General features: G+C 33.8%; 1 protein-coding gene across 3 annotated transcripts in view; it reads left to right on the top strand.

Moving 5' to 3' along the window:
• LOC111056397 overlaps positions 1-26,483 on the top strand; it is a 35,652-nt gene that overhangs the window by 517 nt on the left and 8,652 nt on the right. For 2 of the 3 annotated variants that reach the window (XM_039422148.1, XM_039422147.1), the window contains exons 2-7: positions 536-621; positions 1,354-1,423; positions 2,519-2,721; positions 3,399-3,497; positions 4,102-4,153; positions 23,670-23,734. In XM_039422148.1, coding sequence (XP_039278082.1) covers positions 536-621; positions 1,354-1,423; positions 2,519-2,721; positions 3,399-3,497; positions 4,102-4,153; positions 23,670-23,734 — 575 coding nt within the window. The remainder of the gene's footprint in view (positions 1-535; positions 622-1,353; positions 1,424-2,518; positions 2,722-3,398; positions 3,498-4,101; positions 4,154-23,669; positions 23,735-26,483) is intronic. The other variant, XM_039422149.1, reaches the window with a different exon arrangement.

Genomic DNA, 26,483 nt, shown 5'->3' on the forward strand with positions numbered 1-26,483 from the left:
TCTATGAAAAGTTATGTTCAATATAATAGAATCTATAAGGACGGAGAAATGAACGTTTTTCAATAACTTTGGTGTTGAGGCAGCTTAAAAATTCATACAGAAAACAAACAGTTCAACACTTTATGGAATTATTGATTACGGTAATCATAATAAAAAATGCGATAATATAAATGAATAAATAGGATTTTATTATTGCCATCAAATTCATTGAACACAAACAACCTTAAGTTTATACAGTCAAGAATATGGAATTATACAATAATATAACAATATACATCACACAAATCAGTGTTGAAAGAGACATTTCATAACAATTAACATTGAAATTGTTTTGTCAAGTAAAATTAAACCAGATAGGTAGAAAAGTATACTTCTTTGGCTTTTACTTCTATTTATGATTCATAACACATACCGTACCGGTAATATATGAATATAGAATTTGAAAGTAGAAACTATTCTAAATTTGCATTTCAAATTCAACAACTAAATTTAAAAATATGAAATTTTGAGCAGTACCGTATCGATACTTGTTTAGGAAATGCTGGTGCAAATGGAAAAAGAGCTTCCAAGCTAGACTCTACTGAAAGAAAAAGCCAGGATTCTAAATCTTCCATCCCTGCTGTAAGTTCAATAATTAATTATTCTAGTTCATCTATTATAATATATCTTTATGAACATTATACCTTACACTATTCAATGTATGAAGGGTTGAGAAAACACAGTTTCATTTTAAATGTGGATGTGACAAAAATAGAACTATTTTCCTCAATTAGGAAGAAAGCATACAATATAAATTCCTATTCAACAAATTGAATTTTGGAAATTGAGTGAGAATTGAAAAAATATGCTGCGGTAACTGGAATGCATGGATATATTCTAATTATCTTCATTCTCTCACACTCTAATAAGACAAATAAAAGTTATTGTTTTTCAATTAGAGAAAAAAATATATTTTTCAGCCAATGTCATGAGGAGAAAAATCATGGGTGAAATAATTCATTTTTTATTAAAAAAAATTATTTTCTTTCGAATAACTAACAATGTTTTTTTTTCTTCATGACTATCAATTATCATTGGTACTACATTTCGATAAATTAGGGAATAATGTAGACCTACATCAAAATTTCATGCGAATCACTAAATTTATTCCATTCAACTTATTGTACAAAACACTATAATCATAATATAATATTATGACTATGAAGGGAAAACGAGGATGAGCCTGTACCATTTCTTTCCTGAATAAAATAAGTCTTACAGATATATAATTATTATATAAAGAATGATGACTTTCATATTCAATCTATACTATTAAAATTTTTAAAACAATATATTATTTTATTTCGTTCCCAGCCTGTCCAGCCTGAGAATACATGCGGCTGTGAAGGTCAAGATACTCAAAGAATTGGATCGTTCAGAAAAGGTGAGAGATATATTTTTTAACAATATTTTTAAATTATAGGTAGTCCACCTTTTTTCCAATAAGGTATCTTAAAATAGACTGGGGCCAGTTTCTAGGATACTTCTTGAATCTAATGGACCATTGAGCTTTTAGATTCGATAAAGATTTGATGGCTCATTAATAGACTTAATAGGGCGGATAGGGCCCGGCTTCTTAGACACTTATTGAATCTGATAGAACCATTGAACCTAAATGGATTAAATAAAGATTTGATGTTTCATTATAGATTCGATAGAAATCAGAGCGTTCTAGAAATAAGACTATGCATAGTATGCAAGTCAGTATAAGCATAGAGGAAATAATACAGCCTAAAGATATTGGTATTGGTAATATCTCATGGTATTGGTAATATCTCATGTTATTGGTAATATCTCATGGTATTGGTTGTTTCCAAATTTCAAGCCGATTTTTGTCAACTCAAGCCGATTACAGTCCACTACTGTCTATTATTAGTATTTTCTTGAGGTAAGAGTGTAAGAACGGCACAGTATGATAGACTACCATCGTCACATAGCCTACATGTGATGAGATGTTTGACACATTAGCAAATATAAGCTTTACGAAAAAGAAGTACAGTATTAGGAGTTAGGACTATCAGAGGTAACATTGGAAATTAGATCATGAACGCTCTATACCACGGGATATCTTCTTATTATATCTTTTCTCTATGATATTATAATTACCAAAGGTTTTGAAGCATATATTAGTATGATATAGCCTTTTGACAAAATTATCAATTTATAAACCTTTTCTACTCAGACTAAGATAATAATTTGAGTATAACAATATAGCCTATGAAATGGGTAATCAATTGGAGTAGGCCTACCACTCATCGAATTTTATTTTCAAATTACAGACCATAATAATTTGAATATGATAATATAAATAGAATGGAATATCAATTATTATTGTTGAACAAAGAATTATTGGAGTACCACCTATTGATTTTTAAATCAATTGAGATGAAAATCGTTTGAGTAATGAATTAAATAAAGAGTATTGAATATAATAAATAGTATTGAATATAAAAAATAGAGTATTGAATTTTATTTTCAGATTCCGCCAGTACAAAAGAACTGGTCAGTGAGAGAGTTGAAAGTAGTGAGACAACGTTAAAAACTGGCAATGAGATCAATATAGTGCCAAATGCAGCTGAAGCAGACAATATTGATATGCAGAATTGTGGAGAAGGTCAGAGGAGATCGTCATCCTCCCAGAGGAGAAGCTCTACTCAGCTTGAGAATTTCGATCAGAATCAGGTATTTTTCAACTTTTACTTCTTACAAAACTCGAAATTTATTTATGTTTTTGAATATAAGGATCAGAATCGGGTATTCTTCCAACTTTCTCTACTTAAAAAACTCTAAATCTAGTTTTGTTCACGAAAAGATGGATAAGAATCAGGTATTTTTCAACTTTTACTTCTTACAAACTCCAAAATTTTTTTATGTTTCTGAATAATTGGATGAAAATTAATACAGATCAGCTGCAGAAAAGGAAAAAAATATTCGGTCTGAATAACAGAAGTCACTTATTGCGGGATGACCTCCCCCACCACTAGACCTGATCCATTCTAAATTTAGAAAAAAAAAACAGCAGCTTATTCTATCATACCCCGATATATTGTGAAACCTGAGAAAATGTCATCAGTATTATAGTCATATATTAAACACCTCTTCTGATCTTATTTGGGACACCCTACAAAATTTTATTTTGATGAGCCCCCTATAAAGTTTCAAGTGATTTTGTGCTATATATTTGAATATGCTCTCCAAGTTCACGTATCTTAAAAGAAAAGGGAGCTGAACCGGTTCCACTCATGAATTTCAAGGCATCCCTGCGTATTAGTAAGTTTCAACCTCTTAACAGTAAATATATTATCCAAACAGAATCGAGAAAGTTTATTTTGTGGTCTAATTTCATTTTTTCACTCCAGGCACCACCAAATCCTGAAATGCCTTGCTCTTGTAACTCTCAGAAGCGTGATACGATCAAGGATGATTTTGAATCTACTTCAAACAATAATGCAAAACAGGTAACACTCAAGATAATAATCTTATCTTTATAATCTAATAATTATTTATTAGTCTACATTATTTACCTTGATTCATCTATAATATTATGATTATTATTGTCAATGGAATAAATAAATAAATAAATAAATATTTATAATTTGGATCTAGAGAAAATTAAAAAACATTTATTAATTATCAGACATTATTATAAAATTATTTAAGAGTTTTGGGTGGACTGAGAATAGGAGCATTATGTTTGTATATCTTGGCACATTCTCTTGAAATATTTCGAATTTCAGATTCCAGTTTTTAGATCACTAATGAATTAATTCTCAGACTCAATAAATTTTTCTAAAGAGGTTCACATAATTCCATTCATTTGAAATAAAATAGAACTAATGAAGACTCAATCATGAATCACTTTACACACCATATTTCGTGTATTATATTGATGTAAATAACGAACCCTATGTGATAATTATTCAAATATTCATCATTATATTCACAATTTGATGAGTTTATTATATGAGGGATATCCACACATAATTATTATCAGTCATATCAATTTATGCTTTCCTTTCAAATATGTGATTCCATGGTAGCCTAACAAAAATTGTGTTTCAGGATGATTGCGGTACTGGACAATCTATAAAAAGTTTTCCTTCACCACATAATTGTGAGTCTAAAAACACATCTAGTAATTAATTTACTGTAACTCCCTTATTTCTACTTCTAAGAACAACCAAGTTGAATAATATAGCCTATACGCAGTATGAAATATATTAGTATTTCGTACCATATTTATTATTTTTTTAAATATAACCAAGAGATGGTTTTCACAAAATATTTCAAAATCAGAACCCACAACCTAATATCAGAGTGAAGATAGTGAGGTCCATGTTATAATGACAGTGGAGAAAGATAGGAGAGCAACGTTGCCGATCCTCCGTCTTGTCAATATACCTTCTATAGACGGTAGCTGATACAGGTTTATTGATGTAATATTAACGGTTCATTCTCGTTTAAAATAATCAATTATATTTTTCAATAATTCCATAATGAATTTCCATAATAATCTTGCATTGCAAATCTTTCATTGAGACGATGAAAATCAAGTTGACAGCAAATGACTTCTGAATGGATATCTGTGTATCAGAATACTGTGACAAAGTGGGATGCTACAAAAATGTACCGGCAATCTGTACTGAACTGTTTTTGAACTTCTGTTGTCGACTTTTTACTTTTCTTGCCCTATTACCATAGGTAAGGAAAGTATATTGCTTTCCGAAAAAAATTAAGTACCCCAATTTCTACATTTCTATACGTTTCAAGGTCCCCTGAGTCCGAAAAAGTAGTTTTTGGGTATTGGTCTGTATGTATGTATGTATGTATGTGTGTGTGTGTGTGTGTGTTGTGTGTGTGTGGTCACAACATTTATTTGTGTTTGGTCGAATACACAAGGGTACCATTGTAGATTAAAGTATCAAAAGTACACAAATGTACCAGACACGTTGTCAACCACTTGACTACATATTATATAGTTGACTATATCTATTTCTGTTCTCATGATTCTGACTTATCCACCCAAACAGAGTAAACTGTGATGTACTATCGATCTTATATTTACAAATTGCCAAATTTTACTCTCCTTGCCCTATCAACATAGGTAAGGAAAGTATTGCTTTCCGAAAAAATTAAAGTACCCCAATTTCTAAATTGTGTGTGTGTGTGTGTAGGTGTGTGTATGTGTGTGTATGTATGTGTATGAGTGTATGTGTATGAGTGTATGTGCGTCTGTGTACACGATATCTCATCTCCCAATTAACGGAATGACTTGAAATTTGGAACTTAAGGTCCTTACAATATAAGGATCTGACACGAACAATTTCGATCAAATGCAATTCAAGATGGTGGCTAAAATGGCGAACATGTTGTCAAAAACAGGGTTTTTCGCGATTTTTTCGAAAACGGCTCAAACGATTTTGATTAAATTCATACCTGGAATAGTCATTGATAAGCTTTATCAATTGCCATAAGTCCCATATCTGTAAAATTTCAGGAGCTCCGCCCCATCTCTGCAAAGTTGGATTTCAGATTCCCAATTATCAGGCTTCAGATACAATTTAAACAAAAAAATTTAAGTAGAGAAGATTGAGCATAAAAATCTCTAGAATTAATTTTGAGTAACATTTTCACCTAAGATTGAAATTAAGCTCGAAATTCGAGAAAATGTGATTATCCAATAATTGCAAACTGTTGGCAACTGTTGATTCTATTGAATCATTCACTATGAAGAGATATCAGACTTTGTAAGTATCCAGCGTTATTGTCCTGTCACCATCTGGCTTAGATCTTTGTTTATAAGTGGACTTGTGATGCGCGTGAACACTAGCGTCAGGTGATCAATTCTAATAACGGCAAGGAAAGTTGTGTGAGTGGCGCACCAGATATTTTCCATCATGGATCCTCATTTCTCAAGAACAGACTTCTCTGTTGCATGTTGAATGATACAGTATCAAGGTGGTTTGTATCGTGTTTGCTGCCAACGCTATCTAGCGTCACATTCTTATAACTACATTAAGCTTTTCTCTACTCGATTTTCCGTTGGTGCAACTTTGATTATGTCTTTTCATCAATTTTGGGGATCAGTTTTGCAAATTTGACCATCTATAAACTCTCTTTGATGCGTGAAGAACTGGCTATATGAATTTCAATGCAGTTGGCATTGGATTTGTCACTGATAACTGACTTTATAGGTGCTGCCTCTCGCCAGAGTTTTGTGGGAATGTATGAGTTCTGTATAAGTTCACATTTCCATTTAGAAAACAATGAACATAATGATTCTAATTCATTACATTTTTTTAGAGAATCATCGTGATTGAAGGACCCCTCGGGGCACTATCAAGATGATTCATTGATTCTCTAAATCTGGGATACCGTCTAGGTGTGCTACGTTTCACACCGAGCGACTACCTGGTCATATTTGGCCATAGGCGAGAACTTGGGGGTCGCTGAAAACCACCAGCCCTTAAAAGCTTAAAACGTAAAAACTACCACAAACTAGGGATGGGTATCAACATCAAACATCGATGTTTACTGTTCGATGGTTTACCTAGACATCGGTCATCCGATGTTTTTCCCAACTAAAAAGTAAAAACAATTCTAATTTTTTAATTTGAGACAAGTTTTTTTTCTATTTTTTTGGTTGAGAGGATATCTTGAGAGCAAAAAAAATAGTAACAGAATTACAGTCATTATCTCTATTATATTTAGTGTAAAAACTACGTATTCTTAAGTGTTGTTAAGTGTTTTTTGTGAATATAGATCACTCTTGTGAAAGATCTCGCATAAGTTTTGATTTCCTGCAGATTTTTATTTTTCAATCAGACTCTCTGTATTTTTATGTGAGACTGTTGGATACTCTTGAATATTTACATTACTTCTGTGGCCCGTGTCAAGGTTAGATAGTTAGTTATTTAGAATTGAATAAGAGGTCGGATTCTTCGTTTCTTAGGGAGAAAGAGTTTTTTCTACTACTTATTATTTCCTCAACATGTGTTAACACTAATTAATCTAGCTCTGGAAAAGAGGTCCTCGTATTGTAAGGAGTGTAGAATCCATATAAAAAAATTATCCATTTTCATTTCTAAAAAATCTATCAGGTATTGAATGAATATGATATGCGTATCAATGATTGCTAAAATTAGCTTAGGGTGAAATTTCAAGACCGAATCCTCAAGGATATCCCGAGAGGTTTCAGACTAACCATGAAGATGACAAATCTTGTGAACTAGAGTTGATGTATCTTTCTAGTCACAACCTGACTTCAATATTCGAAAGACTGTTACTTGAATACCACAAGTCCAAAATTGCTGTGATTCCAGTTAGTAACTGCTGAAATATTGAAACAATCTCCAGATAAAATTGTAGTCACTTTAGAAGCTCTTTTTGTGCTCTACAATCTGAGATCAGGTATAGCGATCTATCTCATATTCCAGGACACCTGACAACAATGCTCCTTGTATTGTGAAAACGCCTAATTTTCAGCTTCAAGCATCATCACCAACTACATTGTCCTCAATTGATATTTAGCACAACGACATAAGCTCTTGAGATTATGTTCTATGAGAATCACCCGTTAGATGCACTTCATTTCAGTATTCCTAGTGGAGAGGCGCGCTTAAGGACAACTCAAGGATCAAAATTTCAAACACATAACTTTTGCACACAATCCTCAGATTTCATCGTACTACACTTCATCCTTCTCGGTTCGTCACGGCGGTTCAAAATCATGCATAATAAGTCAAATTCGGTCGAAAAAGGAAAATTTATTGTTGAGTGTACTTAGCCCCTATTCCAATACACAGAAAATGATCAATTTCTATATTCAAAGTTGCATGTCTTGTGAAATACTTCGATAAAATTTCCAAATCTAGTGAGAATGTGGAAATTGTCCCCTCTACCCACTCCAATAATAATACTTTCGATTCCAGAACAATTTGGAAGTAAAGATGTTTAAAAATGGCGAATTCAGTTTTTACATTTTTGGTAATTTACTGTTGATCAAGAGTTTCTAAAACGAGTTCTGATACATCATAGAGACTAAGATTGATTACAAATTGTAGATAAATTCATCCTCTACGAGCTCAGTTGCCTAAAATCCATCTTCAATCACTTTTCGCTATCATAGAACTGCCAAAACCGTTAATATGAGAAAAATATCTACAATTTCCCGGATTTTTTTCAACAATCAAATCTCACTTTACAACATATTTTTTCATGAATTGTTTACAGCAGATGAAATAGAAAATTCTATTGTACATTTCAGATCATGTAATAATTTTTATAATACGGGGTACCGAGATACATAGCTTTGAATATCGAAATTGGCCTTTTTATGTATTGAATATGAATAAGTACCTACCACCAACATAAATTTTCTATTTTTTGACCGAATGTGACTGTTGATTCATGATTTGAAACCGCTTGGTGAGCCGAGAAGAATGAGTGAAGAATGAAATCTGAGCATTGTGTCAAAGTAAAAATTATAAGTGTTCTCACTAGATTTGGAAATTTTATCGGAAGTATTTCACAAGACATGCAACTTGGAATATAGAATTGGTCATTTTCTGTGTATTGGAATATGGGCTTAAGTACACTCAACAATAAATTTTCCATTTTTCGACCGAATTTGACTTATTATGCATGATTTTGAACCGCCGTGACGAACCGAGAGGATGAAGTGTAGATGATGAAATCTGAGGATTGTGTCAAATGAAATTTTGATCCTTGAGGTGTCCTTAAGCGTGCCTCTACTAGGAAATACGAAATTAAGTGCATCTAACGGGTGATCTTACCCATGACTTATGTCATTGTGCGAAATATCAATGTGAGGACAAAGTGGATGGTAATGATGGTTGAAGCTGAAATTAGGTGTTTTTTTCCACAATACAAGGAGCATTGTGTCAGGTATACCTGGAAATCTATATGACATAGAGCGCTCTACCTGATCTCAGATTGTATAGCACAAAATACGCTAGAGGGATTTGAAATATACATCTAAATTGTAACAATCGGAGTATTGTTGATTAAAAACTAAAATTCATCAAAATTGATTTTTTCTTCAAATTTTATCATTTTTGAAAAATTATAACAAAGTACTCATTGGAGATAGAGAGTTCCGAGTGATCTCCTTTTTTCAGAATTATATAATCTGGGAGAGATTTGGCAGAAATAGCTGAAAACTGGAAAATGAGCCGAAAATACGAGGTTTTTGGGCTATCTTGTATCTAGCACAAGAAATCTTACATGAAGAAATTGGTTCTGGACTCTCTTATGTACCCAATGATATATAAAAAATCAGAACTGCAATATAAATGCAGCACCCCCTTTTTTATGTCTATATTGACTGGACTAATAGTATCATCCATAAAAACGTAGAGCGATAAACGATGTTCAAAAACATCGATGTTCAAAAACATCGATGTTACTGTTCGATGTTTTCACTTATCGATGTTAGGATGGAAAAAAAACTCGATGTTCAAACATCGATGGTTTGTCTTTCGATGCCCATCCCTACCACAAACCAAAAAATTTGAGATAAATTGGGACGACGACGACATTCAAGTTCTTTTTTCGATCCAGCTTGTCGTTTCACGCACATGAAGAGAGATCTTATGAAACGTGGTTAACTATGAAGTGGTACCATTAGTGGAAACTGATTTGAAACTCGCTGGTATATATAAATGCTGAATTTATAAGAGTATCCATACTATTTAAAATATAAATAGAGTTTATTTCAATATAAGATCTGTATAAGTAATAAATAGTATTCCATTTTATTCATCATATTATTCAACTATATCAATTCCGAGTAACTGGTCAAGCAGTCAAAGGTTTGGTCGATCGAATTGTTCAGTTGAGTATAGCCAGGATGATGATCATTAATAATATTAGATCTAACATAATTATTATAAAATGGATAACGCAAATAGAAAACCTTGTCTGATCTGAGCATATTATCTGAGCCCATAAGTATCTTAGTTTTTTTTCAATACAGTTAGATACTAGAAGGAGATTTAAGAAAAATTATAATAACATTATGTTCTCATAAATTTGATTCCCTGAATATGATGGAATTCCTCAATATAAGAATAATACTAAAACTAATGATAACTCCTATAATGAACACTATGTATAGACCTACTCATTTGTCAGCCTTTTTACTTTCCTTGCCCTATTACTATAGGTAAGGAAAGTATTGCTTTCCGAAAAAAATTAAGGTACCCCAATTTCTAAATTTCTATACGTTTCAAGGTCCCCTGAGTCCAAAAAGTGGTTTTTGGGTATTGGTCTGCAGTGTGTGTGTGTGTGTGTGTGTGTTGTGTGTGTGTGTGTGTGTGTGTGTGTGTGTGTGTGTGTGTGTGTATGTGTGTGTGTGTGTGCGGGTGTGTGTGTGTGTGTGTGTGTGGGTGTGTGTGTGTGTGTGTGTGTGTGTGTGTGTGTGTGTGTGTGTGTGTGTGTGTGTGTGTGGTGTGTGTGTGTTGTGTGTGTGTGTGTGTGTGTGTGTGTGTGTGTGTGTGTGTGTGTGTGTGTGTGGTGTGTGTGGTGTGTTGTGTGTGGGTGTGTGGGGTGTGTGTGTGTGTGTGTGTGTGTGTGTTGTGGTGTGTGGGTGTGTGTGTGTGGGTGTGTGTGTGGTGTGTGTGTGTGTGGTGTGTGTGTTGTGTGTGTGTGTGTGTGTGTGTGTGTGTGTGTGTGTGTGTGTGTGTGGGTGTGTGTGGTGTGTGTGTGTGTGTGTGTGTGGTGGGGTGGTGTGGTGTGTGTTGGGTGTGTGTGTGTGTGTGGTGTGTGTGTGTGTGTGTGTGTGTGTGTGTGTGTGTGGTGTGTGTGTGTGTGTGTGTGTTGTGTGTGTGTGTGTGTGTGTGTGTGGTGTGTGTGTGTGTGTGTTGTGTGTGTGTGTGTGTGTGTGGTGTGGTGTGTGTGTGTTGTGTGGTGTGTGTGTGTGTGTGTGTGTGTGTGTGTGTGTGTGTGTGTGTGTTGTGTGTGTGTGTGTGTGTGTGTGTGTGTGTGGTGTGTATATATGTATGAGTGTATGTGCGTCTGTGTACACGATATCTCATCTCCCAATGAATGGAATGACTTGAAATTTGGAACTTACGGTCCTTACACTATAGGGATCCGACATAAACAATTTCGATCATATGCAATTCAAGATGGCGGAAATGTTGTCAAAAACAGGGTTTTTCACGATTTTCTCGAAAACGGCTCCAACGATTATGATCAAATTCATACCTAAAGTCACACCAAGTCATTGATAAGCTCTATCGACTGCCACAAGTCCCATATCTGTAAAAATTTCAGGAGTACCGCCCCATTCTATGCAAAGTTTGATTTTAGATTTCCAATTATCATGCTTCAGATACAATTTAAACAAAGTGAAAAAATTCAGCATGAAAATTACAACAATAATTTATGTTCAGTAGCATTTTCACCTAAAATTGAGAATAAGCTCGAAATGTGAGAAAATAAGATTATTCAATTGCAAACTGTTGGCAAGTGTTGATTCTATTAAATCATTCACTATGAATAGATAGCAGACTTCGTGTGTCTGCACGACAGTAGGACAGTATCGCGCATGCGCTGGTTTTAGAAATTCATTGTAAGTGTAGCTCTGTATTTTTAATAGTTTTTGAATTGTTTACGTAAATAGTTTCAAGATATTTTCAGTGATATTGCATAGCAATAGTGATGTTTTACTATTTGATTCGAGTGAATTCTTTGTGCAATGTGAAATAACTCTGCTAACTCTCAGTTCTTATTCGTATTTGACCATAACCTAAGATTTGGTTAGTTGTATCTTCTTGGATTTTGACTGTAGTTTGTCGATTCACGCTTATCGCTTGCTATTGATATTGATAACATAATATAGACATCAGAATTGGAACTGTTATGCCGGTGCCGATTGTCGAATAACCTAGAACTATTTCGGCGGGAATCCGTGTCAGCTGTTACACAACGTGTTTTTGACAGCTCTTATAGTGCGCGTCCTTTCGTTGCTATAGCAACCAATCAAGAACAGTCATTTCCATGATTCAACCTTGAAAATTGAGCGTAGACAAGGGTTGCTGTTGTACTGGTTATCGCATGCTGAAAGTGAAAACTGACCTACGTATTCCGTACTATAGGCTTGTTATTCTGCTCGCACCCACAGATCCAATGCCAGTTAGAGAGCGCTCAATTAAAAAAATTTTTTTTTCGTATGTTATGTTTTTTGAAAGACTTAAGCTAACGGATAAGTAATTTCTGTCAATATTGAGTTGTTCTTTTTACATTATTTTGTGCATATGTCATTGATTGAGTTTTTTGAAAAAAAAAGAGGAATATAGGTATAAAAGTTAATGGTTTTAGTTATAGAAAAGACCGTGCATTATTGAATGGAAATGTATCATGGCGTTGTCTCACGGTGGCTGTTCTGCGACTGTAAAGACTGACAGTAAAATGGCAAAAATTTTCGAATCTGCTGGAGCACACAATCATATGGGCTTTGATCTGATATGCATTCTGCAAGTTTGGAGAACATTAATAATAATAGTAATACGCCTACATCACAATTTGGTTCGCCTGCTCCCCAGTGCACCCCAGAAAAATCGACGAGTTGTGGACATGGTGCACTATGTACACCGAAAATGCATGTGGGTGTCAACACACCAAATTTCAGAACAATTAATGTGGACGAATCACAAAGTATAAGGGAACTGGAACTCTGCAGCAGAGGGACGATCTTATAACTTCTCGAGTGAGTTGAAATGAGGTTGAAAGGATGAATGCTGAAATTCACACACAGAGTACTGATCTCAATGAAATATTAGGACGCTTAGAGAGGAGAATAGACATTTGTCTGAAAAAGTTATGTCGATGTCTGTTTCTATTGAAGCACTAGAGGCAGACAACTAGCATTAAGGAATGAAAAGAGTATGGTTGGAGAGGAGAGAGATAAGTGGAGAACACTTTATGATGAGTTGTATGCAAAGTCGAAACAGTGTGCTCAGGGTGTATCAATAACAACTAGATATAGTTTTCGCAAGAACGCTGTGTATATGAGGCTAATAGCAAGATCGATGTTAGAAATACTGCACAGAAAAAACAGCCAGTTAAAGAAGTGTCAACGGATCAATCTCCTTATAAAATCAAGTTGCATCATTATGCTGACAGTCAAGGAAGGAATGTTAGAAACGAGTTTATAAAGAAATGTAAGTACAATATCACTTCTTTCGTCAAATCAGGTGCCAAGTTACCGACGTCCTGCCAAAAAAATTGCAGAATTTGATCGAAACGACTTTTTGGTGATCCAAGCTGGCTCTAATGATGTTAGTAAAAATGAAGCGAAAAACATTCTTGTGGCTCTACGAAGGAATCTGGCGGCTCTCTACAGAACCAATGTTATTGTATTTCGATTCCGCGCCGTTATGACTTGGTGAAGTGGTCCTGTGTGAACGAGTGATAACAGAACTAATAGAGCAATGAGAAGATTTGTCAACTTTTCTCAAATTGTAATTTCATAGACATAAGCAACATAGGTGAAAGATTCCATACATCGCATGGCATGCACCTGAATGGATATGGAAAAAAGTATGTATGTGATAAAATTATTCAGTGTGTGACAACCCATATTACAAACTCTGAAGTATCTCCGCCAATTCCGCTTCATGGTTCTTTTTTAGTATAGATGACCGGACTGAATGGAACTGCCCGGACAGAATTGATTTGAATAATGAAATTTTGGTGAAAGTAGCACTCATAAGAAAGTATGTTTTCTGAATCTACAGGGTATGTCTGGAAAATTGAACATTCTTACGCAAATGGCAGACCAGCAAAATTTCAGCGTTATGTGTTTTAGTGAGCACTGGCAGCGGAGTGATGCGCTGAAGTATGAGATAATTGAAGGCTACGTTCTAGCATCTAGCTATTGCAGGAAAACTCATGTAAGAGGAGGCGTGGCTGTTTACCTGAAACAAGACCTAGCATATGAGGAGATTGAGTTGGATTGGTTATGTGAGGAGCGGATATTTGAAGCAGCCGCAGTTGACCTTAAAGAATTGAGAGTGATTGTAGTGAGCTTGTACAGATCACCGTCGGGGGACCCGGTCATTTTTTACAAAAGTTAGAACAGCTCCTATTCTATCTTTTTAAACTAAAAAGGGATATATTTATTGGTGGAGACTTTAATGCGCATTTTGACGTGACAATGATCAAGCCTGTGTGAAAATTTTAAAAACCTGTTGACAGAATTCAATATGCACTACATTAACAGCTTGCCAACACGTGATAGTGCATGTTTAGATAATGTAATCACACCAATGGATCAACAGCACTATGATATGGAAATACTTGATTTTGATTTCTCTGATCACTCTGGAATTACTGTTACATTTGAGACAAAGTTTAGAAGAAGAAAAGAACCTGTTTTTAAAATTTTAAGAAGAGATTTGTCTATGGAGAGAATTAGAGTGTTGGAACGGCGATTGATGTTGGTGAATTGGATGCAGATGCTGGAAGGATTGCATAAAAAAAAATGGAGACAGACTTACACCAAAAAATTATAGGCCTATCTCCATAGTTCCAATTTTCGGAAAAATTTTAGAGCATGTTGTAAAGTTTCAGATATGTACCTACTTCGATAGTTATAATCTTATAAGTGACTCCCAATTTGGTTATAGGGTGGGTAAAAGCACAACAGGGGCAGTTCTTACAATTATCGATCAAATAATAGAAGCATTCGAGAATAAATGCCTTGCTCGGATGACTGCCTGTGACTTGAGCAAGGCTTTCGATTGTGTCGATCACTCAATACTCCTTCACAAGTTGAGTCACTTTGGAGTACGTGGTTTGTGTCTTGATTTTTTTAGGTCATATCTGGAGAATAGATCACAAATAGTTGATGTCAATGGAAAACTATCTGCCATTTCTTATCTTAAATTTGGAGTACCACAAGGTTCTGTTCTGGGACCACTGTTGTTCCTTGTAATGATAAATGATCTACTCACGTGTTTACCATCTTCTAAAACCATAATGTATGCTGATGACACTTCTTTCCTAACTATTGACAGAGATTTCCAAAATCTCAACAGAGTTGCTAATCAAACAATGGACAAGGCTAATTCATGGTTCAAAGCAAATGGTTTCCTCCTCAATGAATCTAAGACGCAAAATGCAATATTCACATTGAATAATAGACATGAATTGTCAAACAATTTTGTAAAAAAAATCAAATTATTAGGAATACAAATAGATTACCATCTGACTTGGAGTGATCATATTGATTTACTGTGCAGCAAGTTATCAAAGTCTATATATTTGTTGAAGACTCTAAAATATCATGTTCCATTCAACTATGTTTTAAATGTGTATTATGCTTTGTTTCATTCCCACTTGAGTTACAGTGTTATTCTGTGGGGAAATTGTTCACGGGTGTCTGAAGTTTTGGTTCTGCAAAAAAAAGCGATAAGAATAGTAACTAACTCAAATGTGAGAGCTCACTGCAAACCGCTATTTGTCAAAACTAGAGTCATGACTGTCATTTGTTTGTATATATACGTTGCTTTTGTATATAAAATTGAAGGAAAGAAACCTTGATTGTAATATTAATGTGCACAATCATAATACGAGGAGCTATAGAAATGTACATATTCCTCAAGTAAGGCTATCAAGGACTTTGAGAAGCCATTTTAATGTGGGAATAAGACTTTTTAATCATTTGCCATCGTATGTCAGAGATCTACCTTATCCTAGTTTCAGAAAGGCAATAAACAAATTCCTAAGTGACAACCCATTTTATAGTTTGACTGAATTTTATGAAAACTCCTTCAATTAATGTTTGTCCTATAAAATACTGTATATTATAGGACCTACTAGTAAGTGTATAAGATTATATTTCTTATTTATGAGTTACCTAGATGGTATAAATTTTTATTGAGTGGGTCTCCACCCAAATTATTAATGTAATGTTTTTTTTTTAAATTATCTGACATTGTCTAATGCAATTTTGTAATTGTTCTTTGACAAAAATAAATTATCTTATTATCTTATCTTTGCAGCGCTATTGTCCTGTCACCAGCTGTCTCAGATCGTAGAATAGTAGATTCGATATGCGCGGGAACACTAGCGTCAGTTGATCAATTTTCATAACGGCAAGGAAAGTTGTGTGTGTGCGCCACACCAGATTTTTTGATAATATTTAGCGTATGACTAATACAAAACACGTTGAGTCTCAAACGTCTACATTATACACACTGTAAGGTACCCCAATTTCTACGTTCCCAATGGAAAAATCTACGAAAGATGGGAGGAAGGAGATCTACATGGAGGTGTGAAAGCTGTAAGGACGTTTCTCACGCACAGGTATTGCCTAATGTTAGTGGTGACAAAACATTAGCTATAGCCATATCGGATTTAAGTGAAAAATTGACATTAAATTCGAAAACATTGAATCCTCAATCGCGAATTTGAAGACAGAAATTACCGCTTACCGTGCTGAACTGAATACCGTTAAAAGTGAGTGTGAAAAGGCTAAAAAAGACTGTGAACTCATCCTAACTGAAAATTCAATCTTGAAGAAACAACTTGGACAGATACAACAATACACTAGATTATCTAACATCGAGATCTCTGGAGTGCCGAAAACTAAAGAAGAGAATGTTTATTATATTGTTAAAAAACTTTCAGAAATTTTAAAAGTGCGTTTCGACTCTTCCGACGTTTCTATAGCTCATAGACTTCCGAAATCAAAAGACGCTCCCCATCCATCAATAGTGGTTAAATTCATTTCAAGAAAAGTTCGTGCTGAATGGTTGGACTCTGCTCGTAAACTCAAAGTAATCCAGGCTAACTTACTTCATGAATCATTTAAGGATGGAAGAGTCTACATAAATGAACACCTCACCGTCGATAATAAAATTCTTCTTGGGATAGCCAGGAGTTATGTAAAACAAAAGAAACTTGCGTTTGCATGGGTTCGAGACGGAAAAATATTCATCAGAAAAACTTGCGATGGCCCTATTAGAAAAATACTGGATACAGCAGACCTGGACAAGGATTGGTGAAGTGGACTCATTGATTAAACAGTAAGCTGAGGAGAACTCTTATATAAAATACATATTATATATATATATATATATTATATATATATATATATATATAATATATATATATATATATATATTCTTTTCTATATCCTATGGAACTCTTCTACAGAAAGGACTACAAAAACAAACTCATTTTTATTTTTTTTATTCCTCTCAAGCGGAGATCAAAGTTGCTCTCTCTCATTATTTTGTTTTTCTTTCTTAAATTTCCCGCATAGTGAACTTATAGTTTATGTATACGGTTTTTTCTCAACAATATAATTATTATTTATCAAATTTTCAGTCAATGGTTTATTTAATTTTTGGAATTAAGTAAGCAATGAAATTTTTTGTACCAAAGTGGATGGTTATTCATTTATTTTTATTTTTTCTTCCACGATATTGTAATGAATTAATTAAGCAAGGAAATTGCAGGATGACATAATTTTCCTTCCATTTTATCTATTATTATGCACAGTTGATTATAAAAATTGATTTATAAAATCGTTGGGAACTAGGCTATTTTAAACGCGTAAAATATCATTCATATTACTACATATTAATTTGAAGTCAAATATATAACTCTAACTACATTGTTGAAATTACGCGAATCAGTGAAACCACAAACTTGATGCTTGATTTGTTTGTGCAATGAACGACTGTATCATTTACATTTTAAACGGTACTAGCGAATACAAGCTATGAACGTTCTAGATGATTTAACTTATTTTAGGCATGTTAGTTGTAATGTATTCGATGATTGTTGTGTGTATGGTGATTTCCTAAGAGTGAATGAGTTGAATGGTTTTAGTATATTACACATGAATATTAGAAGTTACAATAAAAACCATGAAGAATTTTTGATTCTCCTTGATAGTATAGCTTTCAAATTTGATGTTCTCGTGCTGACCGAGACATGGATGTGTGAGGATGATTATGTAAATTGTTTGGATGGATATTTGGCATATCAAACTACCCACTAAATACAACCAAAACGATGGTATAATAGTATACGTAAATTTGGAGTTGTCTTCATCGTGTAACGAGGTGGAAGTTGGGGGATTGCGTTGTCTCAACTTGAAGTGCGATAAAGAAAACCAATGCTATAATTTACTTTGTGTTTATCGCTGTCATGATGTTGACATGGCCGGTTTCATCGATGGATTGGAAGAAAGATACAATCGTACTGATGATAATAATAATAATAATGAGATAGAGGTAATTGTCGGTGACATCAACTGTGATATTCTCAATGAACAAACTAGCAGCCTAAGCAACAGGTATCTTGACGTGCTTTATGAAGCCGGCTTTGCTTGCTGCATTGATTCTCCAACTAGGGAAACTCCTTTTTCTTCTTCATGTATAGATCATTTATTTGTTAGACACCCAGATACTAATTCTCTTTTTCCAGCAGTATTTAAATCCGATATCACGGATCACTACGCAATAGGCATCACCATAAAGCATAATAAAAATAGCAATAGCTCTCATATTCAAAACAACACATTCAAGAAAATTGATAATGAAAAATTCTTTAAACTTCTGGCCGAACAGTCATGGGATGAAGTAATCTCTTCACAGGATCCTAATTTTTGTGCTGAGAAGTTCATGGAGCTTATAGCTCTGCTCCATCAGACCTGCTCTACAACTATAAATAGATGTAATAACAGTAATAAATTCGAAAAATTAAAGCCATGGATCACAAATGGGCTTATCAGATCCATAGAAAAAAGAAATAGATTAAGCAGATTAATTAAAAGTCAGCCCTTCAACCCCAATCTCATTCAGCAATATAATGAGTATCGCAGTATGTTGAGTAAATTGTTAAAAGAAACAAAAAAGAATATTTCAAAAGGAAACTATTAGATTCAAAAAATAACCCCAAAAATTTTTGGAAAACAATAAACGAGATATCAGGGTCTAGCAACAAAACTGCTTCTTTTCCTATTCATGATTACTCAAAATGTAACAATAGCGACAACAATCCCAAGTCTGCGGTAGATATAGCAAATGAATTTAACGTTTACTTTTCTAATGTTGGAGCCAGGCTAGCTGATGAGATTAAGCAAAGAAACCAGAGACTTAGAGCTCCAGTCCGCCCTGTCTGTCCTCCTGTCCAACAATTCATCTTAAGAGAAGTGTCAGAGCAGGAGGTTAGACAGTGTGTGGCGGAAATGCGCGGAGGTTCTGCTCCTGGCTGCGATGATGTATCGGGTTATTTGTTGAAAAATGGCATCGATTTTTTTACTATTCCACTTTGTCATATTATTAACTGTAGTTTCAATTCAGGTATTTTTCCCAATATTTTCAAATTGGCTAAGGTTATTTCTCTATACAAGTCAGGTGATAAGGGAGATAAAAATAATTACCGTCCAATATCTTTACTGAGTGTATTTTCAAAAGTTATTGAAAAATGCTACAAAAACCAACTGTCTCAATATTTAAAAATAAACAAATTATTATCTGATTGCCAGTTTGGATTCAGGAACGACTACAACTCTTCCAACTGCTTCTATCAACTAAGTGACTACTTGAGAAAAGGCATTAATAATAACAAATATATTCTTTTGCTGTTTGTTGACCTGGCAAAGGCTTTCGATTCTATCGATCGCGCAATATTGCTTAATAAATTGAAAAATATTGGGATAATTGGCGCTTCTCATGATTGGATCGGAAGCTACTTGTCGGGTCGCAAACAAATAGTAAACATAAATAGTCCATTCAGTTGTAGTAACAATGGTGGTAACAATGAAATTAATAGCAATAATATAAATAACAAAAATACACATTCTGTCAATAGTGAGGTGCGAAGTATCGATTTTAGGGTTGTCCAAGGAAGCACACTTGGGCCAATCTTATTCCTTCTATACATCAATGACATTATCAAATCTGATATATCGGGTAGAATGCTACTGTTTGCTGATGACACTGCAGTCTATTTTGAGGCAGACAGCTGGATGGAAGTCTACGAGAAGGCATCCAGAGACTTAATTACACTCAAAAATTGGTTTGACGACAACAGTATGAATGCGAAGAAGACCAAAATTCTTCCAATATTCCTTCATAAAAACCACGCCCCTCCGGATAATTTACTGCTAAAACTACATTGTTGTGGTCAGGTGTGTAATGATGACTGTGATTGCCAGGTCATTGAATCGGTCAACGAGTTCAAATACCTGGGTATAATCATTGATAATAATTTATCTTGGCATCCACACATTTTCTACTTGAATAAAAATTACGGAAATTGATTTTTGTTTTTTCAAAACTGAAGGGCATTCTTAACACGAAGGAATTGAGGACAGTGTATCACGCACTTGTGCAGTCAATCCTTACATATGGAATTATTGTCTGGGGAGGTGCGTGTGATACTAAGATTGCAGAACTTTCAGTGACTCAGAAAGCTATTATCAAAGCCGGACTGGGCCTGGAAAGAACATTATTCTTCCGAACGTTTATTTGTTTATTTTAATGTTCTAACTATTAAGAAGCTTTATGTTAAATTTGTCTTAAAGTATGCGTTCAAGAATAAAATGAACTTAAATATTCGAGCACAACAAGAACATAGGACTAGAAGCGGACTTCCCAATTTAGAGAGAAATTCGCGAGCTGTTTGCGACAGAAATGTCTCTTATGTAATTAATATGATTCTGCAGAATGCTCCCCCCCATATAAGTCATCCTGGTTCTTGTACTGTACTAAAATACAAGAAAGTGCTACATGAATGGTTGGCATCTTTAAATGACTATCAGTGTGGTAGATTGATCAAATCAATGTATGTGTAACACCTTGGAATTAATTCTCTCATGTGTGTGCGTAGTGTGTGTGTGTGTGTGGTGTGTGTGTGTGTGTGTGTGTGTGTGTGTGTGTGTGTGTGTGTGTGTGTGTGTGTGTGTGTGTGTTTCCCTTCCCGTGCGAATGTTGATAGTTGAGCTTGAATATTAAAATTAAATAAGTATTTTTATCTTTTATTTAAATAGTTTTGATATTGTATTATTCAATACTATTAAATATTGGTAGCTATCTATAAGAGTAATATCACTTCTCTGTATCATAGATAAGTTATCTGTGTAAATTGAATTTCAATATACTTATGCGAACTCTTACTCACAAACAGACCGACAGGTCCATGTGAGTACAGTTTCAATTATTTTGTGAAATAGTTTAAACTTAGCTATGATTTTCTTTAAATTAGTACATTTACTTATGTTTTATAAGTCTTTTTTTTGTGAAACAATAAATCACTTCAATTCAATTCTAAACTTCTATACGTTTCAAGGTCCCCTGAGTCCAAAAAAGTGGTTTTTGGGTATTGGTCTGTATGTGTATGTGTGTGTGTGTGTGTGTGTGTGTGGTGTGTGTGTGTGTGTGTTTTGATCAAATACAATTCAATATGGCAGCTAAAATGGAGAAAATGTTGTCAAAAACAGGGTTTTTCGCGATTTTCTCAAAAACGGCTTCAACGATTTTGATTAAATTCATACCTAGAATAGTTATTGATAAGCTCTATCAACTGCCATGAGTCCCATACCTGTAAAAATTTCTCCGCCCCATCTATGCAAAGTTTGATTTCAGATTCTCAATTATCAGGCTTCAGATACAATTTAAACAAAAAATTTCGAGTGGAAAAGATTGAGCATGAAAATCTCTACAGTTAATGTCCTGTAACATTTTCACCTAAAATTGAAAATAAGCTCGAAATTCGATAAATTGTGATTAGCCAATTACAAACTGTTGCCAACTGTTGATTCTATTAAATCATTCACTATGGAGAGATAGCAGACCTCTTATGTCTCCAGCGCTATTGTCCTGTCACCAGCTGGCTCAGATCTTTGTTTATAAGTAGACTTGAGATGCGCTAGAACACTAGCGTCAGGTGATCAATTCTCATAACGGCAAGGAAAGTTGTGTGAGAGTGCCACACCAGTTCATTGGAATCTTCAAAAAGTTATAAAAAATTTTTGTCTGTTAATTTTCTAACTGTATACCTCTCGAATAGCTGAATAGCTAGAGAGGTGATTTTGTATGTACTCAATGGAATGTAATGTTGTGAAAATTTGAATAAATAAATTATTGAAAATTGAAATTGAAATAAAACACTGGCATTATAACGTGGACCTCACTAGCTTATAGATATTTTCGTCTCTGCTGAATATAAACAATAGTTATTTATATATCTAGAGTGAAAAGTACGACTTTTTCTCCCTGTGGGAAAAAGTTTGAAGCCCAAGGCAAAGCCGAGGGCAACAATTTTCCTGAGGGAGAAATAGTTATTTGTATATCTAGAGTGAAAAGTATGACTTTTTCTCCCTGTGGGAAAAAGTTTGAAGCCCAAGGCAAAGCCAAGGGCAACAATTTTCCTGAGGGAGAAAAAGTATTTTTCGCTCGTGATGTACACAACATTTTTCCTCCATCTACATTTTTCTATAGAAAGTGCAAATAAAATCATTTCAATAACTTACATATTGGTGACAATGTTTCCTAACAACATAACCTAAAATCTAAAAACCGGTCGGCTGATTGGCACTGCCAATTGCGCTATCTATCGGCTAAAGTTGTAACAATTATATCAGCTGAGCGGCTACCAAAAATGGCTGACTCCAGATAACGTGTTTCAGATTTGAATTGCAGATCAAAAATATTTGTTGGCTGATATTTTGAATAGAATAAAATATTTTCAAAATTGTATAAATTTCTATCGTCTACTAATATTAAGAATATAATATCATACAAACATATATTTCATGAGTTGATCAAATTTCTTGTTGTGGTATTAAATTCAGTTGACTCAATGACATACACCTCTATTACGCTTTCTGAGCTTATAAATCTGAGCTTAGACCTTCTAACCTATTACAATGTGAGTTTTTGAAATAGAGATGCTTCCCATGTTATTTAAATGGAGTCACTTTTCCTCCCTAGGTTGTTTTTCTGTTTTTTACTACCAAGAGCGAAAAAGTTACACTTCAGTATTATGTTTCAAAGTAAAGTAAGTACTTTAGACAGTAGGTGGAGGAAAAATATAATTCCATTCATTTATCTCGTATCTAGGTATAGAGAGTTAGCGGGAAGAATATTATTTTTGAATACTGGTATCCTTTCTGAAGAATGAACATTGATATGTCCAAAGTTCCCCCAATTTATGTAGATGCATAACAATATCATCTAGAGCTATTCCAAAAGCGTTTTCCATATTCATTTATCTATTTATTTATTTATTTATTTGTTTATTTATTTATTCATTTATTTATTTATTTATTTATCTATTATTTATTTATTTTTATTCATTCATTCATTTATTTATTTTTTTATTAATTGATTAATTAATTTATTTATTTATTTATTCATTCATTTATTCAATTATTCATAGACAATAGATACAATCCAGGGGGAAACAACAGGCATTTCAAGGACCCAAAACTGCTTTTAACCTCACTTTGAATTAAATAGTCCAGATCGAGATGATGACTGTAGACTTCATAATTTTATTCACACTCAATGTCCCAACATCGCAGTCCTCTTGTATATTATTGAAACTCATAACACTAACAATTTTTTTTTTTTCAATTTCAGTCAGAAGGAGTTCTACCACAGGCAAAAAAAGCTGTACTTTCAAATTACCAGGAACCGTTTGTGAAGTAAGTATAAGATTCTTGCATATTTTTGAAATACTTTGGCCGAATAAATTTCAAAAATAGAGGCTGAATCATCCAATGACAGATGAAAACTGCAAGGCAATAATATCAATGAATCGATCATCACTATCTGGGGTTCAAAGTGATAGCTTTCGAGTATTTTAAATTAGAATGGGATATTTTGAGTTAAAAACAGGATCAATTGAATTATATAGCTTCGTCATTAATAGTAGGCAGTATTTTCATTTTTCAACGCTCAGTAATATATTTATTATATTCAACTGAAGTGCTTTGAGAATTTGTTTGGTCCTTCAAAATGATTTCTTTAATATGTGAATAGTTCCTCTAGTAGACTCCTTAGTAGTTCCTTAATAGTTGACTTTAATTAGTGATAATAATGTGAAATTTTTCTTTTATGTTTGGTTTTGAAGCATCTAAATTTAAAATTTAATTTGTGAAAATAATTAAGGTCTGGAAATTTTGAGAAGTGAACAAGACTATTAACCTGTTTCGGACTATATGTAGCTTAACTTATCTAAATTCGTGAAAGGAATAGCACAAGGTTTCCTACCTTATGTTTTCTCTCCCTATCATTTTTGATGATGTACCTACTTTTTGTATGAATCAATAAAGAATTAATCGATCAATTACTTAATTAGAGAAGATGATGCCTTAAGCATCGTAGCCCTGAGTTCATGGAAATAAATCATTATTATACTGGTAAAAGAGATTGAGAGACAACGTAGGCTAATGTATTGTGTTAATCATTTTATTTTAAAATATTTGGAATTTCTAAATACAGTGTTCAATTAATTAATTAATACACTCTGCTTATATTTTCTTACAAGTAAGATTACTACATTCAAGTAAGGCCATTCAAGTATGATAGCCTTCTATGAGTCTTATATAGAATCAATATTATTGTTGTAATATTATATGATAATATTATTATCTTCAATGAAGGTGTTTCTCAAATAAAAATAAATTGATAGCCTATTGATAGAGAAACACCTTTATTGCAGATAATATCATATACTAGTAGTTCTGTGAACAGTCGACCTCACGCAGTATCTCATCCACAAGTACCTGATTGAAACTATAGACCTTATGAAAATACAGCAAAAGATTGGCTTCTCCATACATCTGTGTAATCACTTGTCAGCTGATTTATGATGAATAATTCTATAGTCTGATTTTTAAATTCCTTGCCCTATTACCTTAGGTAAGGAAAGTATTGCTTTCCGAAAAAAATTAAGATACCGCAATTTCTAAATTTTTATAATTGTGTGTGTGTGTGTGTGTGTACACGATATCTCATCCCCCAATCAACGGAATGACATGAAATTTGGAACTTGAGGTCCCTACAATATAAGGATGCGACACGAACTATTTCAATCAAATGCAATTCAAGATGGCGGCTAGAATGGAGATAATGTTGTCAAGAACATGGTTTTTCGCGATTTTCTCGAAAACAGCTCCAACGATTTTGAATAAATTCATATCTAAAATAGTTATTGATAAGCTCTATCAACTTCCACAAGTCCCATATCTGAAAAGCTTCCGGAGCTCCGCCTCAACTATGCAAAGTTTGATTTTAGATTCCCAAATATCAGGCTTCAGATACAATTTGAACAAAAAATTTCGAGTGGAAAAGATTGAGCATGATAATCTCTACAATTGATGTTTAGCAACATTTTCACCTATAATTGAAAATAAGCTCGAAATTCGAGAAAATGTGATTATCCAATTGCAAACTGTTGGCAACTGTTGATTCTATTAAATCATTCACTATGCAGAGATAGCAGACCTCGTATGTCTCCAGCGTTATTGTCCTGTCACCAGCTGTTCAGATCTTTGTTTATAAGTGGACTTGAGATGCGCGAGAACACTAGCGTCAGGTGATCAATTCTCATAACGGCAAGGAAAGTTGTGTGAGTGCAACACACCAGATTTTTACTCTAATATTGGCGTGTGAAGGAGGCTCCTTTTTCCTTTTATATTATCCTTGAAATCCTGAAAATGCAAACTTTCCAAAAACCTTGTATATACGTCGACGCACAATTAAAAAAGGAACATACCTGTAAAATTTTATGAAAATTTATTACCGCGTTTCGCCGTAAATGCGCAACATTTATAAACATTTAAACATTAAGAGAAATGCCAAACCGTCGACTTGAATCTTAGACCTCACTTCGCTCGGTCAAATATTACAACAATAATATTGATTTTGTGATTAGTTGTGAATATGACTGAAATATCAATTAAATAGTTATTTGTATATCTAGAGTGAAAAGTGCTGTTTTTTCTCCCTGAGGGAAAAGTTTGAAGCCCGAGGCGAAGCCGAGGGCAACAATTCTCCTGAGGGAGAAAAAACATTTTTCACTCGTGATATACACAACATTTTTCCTCCACCTACATTTTTATAAAAACAAATAATTTAAATGCAAATAAAATAATTTTTAAAAACGTATGTGACCAAAAAATGTGTTACAACATAATCTAAAAAGTAAACAGAAACAGCTGGCTTGTAATCACAGTTCTCCTCCGACAGCACTATCTGTCGGCTAAAGTTGTAACAACAATGACAGCCACAACTACAGCTATGATGAAGTTCCCGTTTCAAATTTGATTAGTAAATAAGTAATATTCGTTGGCTGGTATTTTGAATAACATGAATTAAAAGAAAAAAATATAAATTTTTTCTAGTATAGTGATATGAAGTTAGTAATAATAATTTCAGCATAGAAACATA

Source organism: Nilaparvata lugens, chromosome 2, assembly GCF_014356525.2.
Source record: "Nilaparvata lugens isolate BPH chromosome 2, ASM1435652v1, whole genome shotgun sequence".
NCBI lineage: Eukaryota > Metazoa > Arthropoda > Insecta > Hemiptera > Delphacidae > Nilaparvata > Nilaparvata lugens.